This window comes from Anas acuta, chromosome W, assembly GCF_963932015.1.
Source record: "Anas acuta chromosome W, bAnaAcu1.1, whole genome shotgun sequence".
NCBI lineage: Eukaryota > Metazoa > Chordata > Aves > Anseriformes > Anatidae > Anas > Anas acuta.
The window spans coordinates 8,975,776-8,980,154 of NC_089016.1; the positions used below are offsets into that span (position 1 = coordinate 8,975,776).

At 49.0% G+C, this 4,379-nt stretch overlaps 1 protein-coding gene across 1 annotated transcript; it reads left to right on the plus strand.

The window, feature by feature from the left end:
- The first annotated feature begins 1,010 nt into the window (after nt 1-1,010).
- LOC137846828 (olfactory receptor 14C36-like) lies at nt 1,011-1,943 on the plus strand. The gene has a single exon (XM_068664938.1). The coding sequence runs from the start codon at nt 1,011-1,013 to the stop codon at nt 1,941-1,943; it is 933 nt and encodes a 310-aa protein (XP_068521039.1).
- The last annotated feature ends 2,436 nt before the right edge of the window (nt 1,944-4,379 follow it).

Here is a 4,379-nt window from a genome sequence, read left to right on the forward strand (position 1 = left end):
GCCAGACCCTGTAGGGAAGGTGCCTTCCCTGGGACACCCCCTGCTCTCCTCTCCCACCAGCACAACCTCTGCCCTCAAGCCCCCAGTTTCCCCAGCAGGAGCTGCCTCATCTGCAAGCAGAGCTGCAGCACAGGAGGGTCTGCTGAGTGTCCGTCTGTCTCTCCCTGGCCTTGCCTCCCCTGGCAGCAGCACGCTGGCATTCCTCCTGGCTTCTCCAGCTGGCTGTGCTGCTGCTGGTCTTGTTCCCAGGCTGGCTGGGGATGGGGGTTTCACATGCCCATGGGGTGAGCCCTCGGTGTGTTGGGTTAGAGGGGAGTAGGGGGACAGGGTGAGGGTTCTGGAGATGGGCACTTTGAGCCTGGATGTCTCTGCTCTCAGCAGCCTCTTTGTTCTTTTCACTCAAACGTGTGTAGATCTTCCCTGCAGCTCTCACAGGGCATCTGAGACCACACTTGATGGACAGACTGGCTGTCCTCCCTGAAGAACACTGTGCGCTAAAGTGACAGTCCCTTTTTCTGTGATGATGATGATCTGCAAGGATTCACTTTGAGTCCAGCAGAAGTAACCAGGGTTTGTGACTTGGAAACACTCCTCAGGAGTGGTGGGACAGCTGAAACAAAAAATCAAAAACAACAATTTGAAATAATAATAATAAAAAGTCTCCACAGCTCTGCTCTGCAGTTTGTTGAACTGGGAGTAATGCTTGGGCAAAATTCTTTGAGATTAGGAGGGAAGTGAAACTGACATTCCCCCATGTTCCTCTTCAACTCTTGCTGTAGAACAGGACTGATTCCTGCATTGCCAACAGTAGAGCCTCCTGTTCCAACAGACACCCACAGGCAGAATGAATCAGGATGCAAGAAAGGGATCTGCCAAATGTCTGCCAGAAAGTACACAATATAGGCAATGATTTTAAATGAAAAACTGAATTTGTTTCCCTCTGATACATTTCTTGTACTTTATTACTCTCATCCTCTTCTTTGTTCAGGACCACATCCCCAAAAAAGAAGATGCCCAACAGAAGCACCATCACTGAGTTCCTCCTGCTGGCATTCACAGACACGTGCGAGCTGCAGCTCCTGCACTTCGCGCTCTTCCTGGGCATCTACCTGGCTGCCCTCCTGGGCAACGGCCTCATCCTCAGCGCCGTAGCCTGCCACCACCGCCTCCATACCCCCATGTACTTCTTCCTCCTCAACCTCGCCCTCCTCGACCTGGGCTGCATCTCCACCACTCTGCCCAAAGCCATGGCCAATGCCCTCCGGGACACCAGGGCCATCTCCTATCAAGGATGTGCTACACAGGTCTTTTTCTTTCTCTTCTTTATAGCAGCAGAATATTCTATTCTCACTATCATGGCCTATGACCGCTACGTTGCCATCTGCAAGCCCCTGCACTACGGGAGCCTCCTGGGCAGCAGAGCTTGTGCCCAGATGGCAGCAGCTGCCTGGGGCAGTGGCTTTCTCAATGCTGTCCTGCACACGACCACTACTTTTTCCCTACCCCTCTGCCAAGGCAATGCTGTGGACCAGTTCTTCTGTGAGATCCCCCACATCCTCAAGCTCTCCTGCTCAGATTCAGACTACCTAAAGGAAGTTAGACTTCTGGTGGTTAGTGCATGTTTTGCATTAGTTTGTTTTGTTTTCATTGTGGTGTCCTATGTGCAGATCTTCAGGGCAGTGCTGAGGATGCCCTCTGAGCAGGGCCAGCACAAAGCCTTTTCCACGTGCCTCCCTCACCTGGCTGTGGTCTCCCTCTTTGTCAGCACTGCCATACTTGCCTACCTGAAGCCCCCCTCCATCTCCTCCCCATCCTTGGACCTGATGGTGTCAGTTCTGTACTCAGTGGTGCCTCCAGCAGTGAACCCGCTCATCTATAGCATGAGGAACCAGGAGCTGAAAGCCACACTGAAGAAACTGATTCTAGTGGTAATACTTACTTAGCAATAAATTGGCTATCTCACTTTTCTAGTTTACCTCAAGTTAATATCAGGCAATATATGACCTCTAGGTATAGCATTTGTCCTTGTTTCAGCTCGGAGAGTGTTAATTTTCCTCCTAGTAGCTGGTAGGGTGTTATATTTTGGCTTAGGATGAGAAGAGTGCTGATGAAATGCTGATGTTTTACTTGTTGCAGAGCAGTGCTTACAGCTAATTAGAGCTAATGGTTGTGTGGTATTTAACTGCCGGCCGGGTTAAACCACAACAATCCTTTTTAGCACCCAATGTGGGGCTCAAAGCGTTGAGATAACGACAGATCTGACCAGAATGTGTTAAACTAAAATAAGTATAACTATTAGACCTGCATAATAGTTGCTAGTCACAATGCTGATTGCTTTAATCTCAAGTCTGCTGCACCTGTTTTCCAAACTGAGTTTTATAGCACGTTACTTTCTGTATGTGCTCCCTGTCATGCTGTTTATACTTTCTGGGCCCCGGTTTAAAATTGTTATGGTACTGTGCGGTATAACAGTGGCTTATGATATGATGAAATTTCTGGTCATGACCCTAACCTGGTATTTGTACTCAGCACTGTCGTAAACTCTATACTTTGGAAACCATATCTCGGAAACTATTAGCAATTACACCTATTGTTTTTTTTTGTTTTGTTTTGTTTTGTTTTTTGGTCAAGGATCCAATCTGTGGAGGGGAAAGAAGGAGACATTTTTTCTTACTCTTTCAACCTTCCTTTCTCCTTCACTTCCTTCTTATCCTCCGAGCTTGGTACGATAGTTCTCCAAGATGTTGAATATCCTTGGGACACTCAGACGAGCATGTTCTTGTTGTTATGTCTCCTGAATGTGCTTCAGGTTTTGTTTAAGGTTAAACAACCACTTAGGAATTTTATCCAGAGATCTGTCCTGAGGTGGGACACTTGTGAGTGGCAGGGAGTGTGGGAGGATACGGGCAGGTTTCTAGAGCAGTGGGCACTTCCAGTGTTTTGGAAATTCTCCCCTGAACAACTGCAAAATCCTAAAAATGGGTAGAATGCTTGAAAAAAGGGTGTCATGACTCTGGCAGTTCCAAAATGACACAAATCACTGGAGTGTGCTGGGGTCTGGCCCATGCCTATCGAGCTGCAGCTGATACTACTACCAACTTAGTGACAGACCCTGCAGCCACTCCAAGTCCTGTGACAGACCCAACGGCCACTCCGACCCCTACGATGGACCCTGCAGCCGCTCCAGCTCCTGCTTCTGCAGCTGCTCCGGCTCCTGTGGCTGGGTCAGAGAAATGAGCTGTAGCACTGCAAGTAGCCCCTGTAGAGAATATTCCGTGACAGTTCTGTACATGGTGGTGCCTATAGCACTGAACCCCCTCATCTACAGCATGAGGAACCAGGAGCTCAAGAAAGCCTTGTGGAAACATGCTTCTTTGGCATCAATAATGTGCCTATAAAACGAACAGGACAGACAGGTTTTCTAAAAAACCTCTTCATATAACAGCTTGCAATTCTTCTATTATTTTTAAATTATTTCTTAAACTTGTGATTTTGACTGAATTCTACTCATGTCTTCCTGCCTACTAATTATTTATTATCTGTCACCCAATCATCTAATATACCTACAGAACTGGGTTCTCTGTGGATAAATAGAATAAAGAAGCTGTGAACTTTGTGGGTGTCAGCTGCCGTCTCTTCCCATCTCCTCTTGAGGGCCAAGAGCCCAGCTGCCACATGCAGGAGCAGCTCCGGTGGCCCTCGGGGCTGCCCCCCCCTGCCCGCTGGGCTCTGCCTCTCTGCTGCCTTCGGGTCGGGGCTGCTGCTTCCCTGGAGCCATGGCCATGGCCAGCAGCAGGACGTGGCCTTTTCACTGCTGCTCTCTTTTGGTCTCCACATTTTTCTACTGTGCTCTTATATTTGGATAAGCTGTCAGATCTCATGTACCTTGGCGACAGTCCTGTTGTCTTTGCAGTGGCATCCCTGTGGCTGCAGGCAGCAGCAGGCACTGTGCAGCCCTGGGTCACAGCTGGCCTCCCTCCTAACACCACAGTAACAAAAGGGGCTGCTCAAGGCAAACCCAGAAGCCTGGATGCCTTTTCCAAAGCTGCTGTCAGGAATATAGACAAGGGGTTACTCCTTGCTCTTCTGTTTTCTGGGCTTCTTCATGGAGTGATAGACACAGGCTGAAAGTCCCAGGGGGTCTGTGAACGAACAAAGTGATGGACCCAGAGCTCAATTTGTAGTGGCACTTCTCCAAGCAGACAGCAACTGATCTTGGACTCATCAGCACTGGACTGTGCCCCCCGCAGTGTGGGTAGCCGATGCCATCCTGGAGAAGAATCTGGAGCTGCCAGAAGATGTCAGGGAAACCCAGGGAAAACGAGCTCAGTGCACAGTGAATAGAAAACTTCATAAAATGAGTGACCGTCCAATGAAAG

Bases quoted from the DNA above. Each gene is read 5' to 3' on its own strand.
- LOC137846828 (XM_068664938.1), top strand. From the start codon at position 1,011: ATGCCCAACAGAAGCACCATCACTGAGTTCCTCCTGCTGGCATTCACA.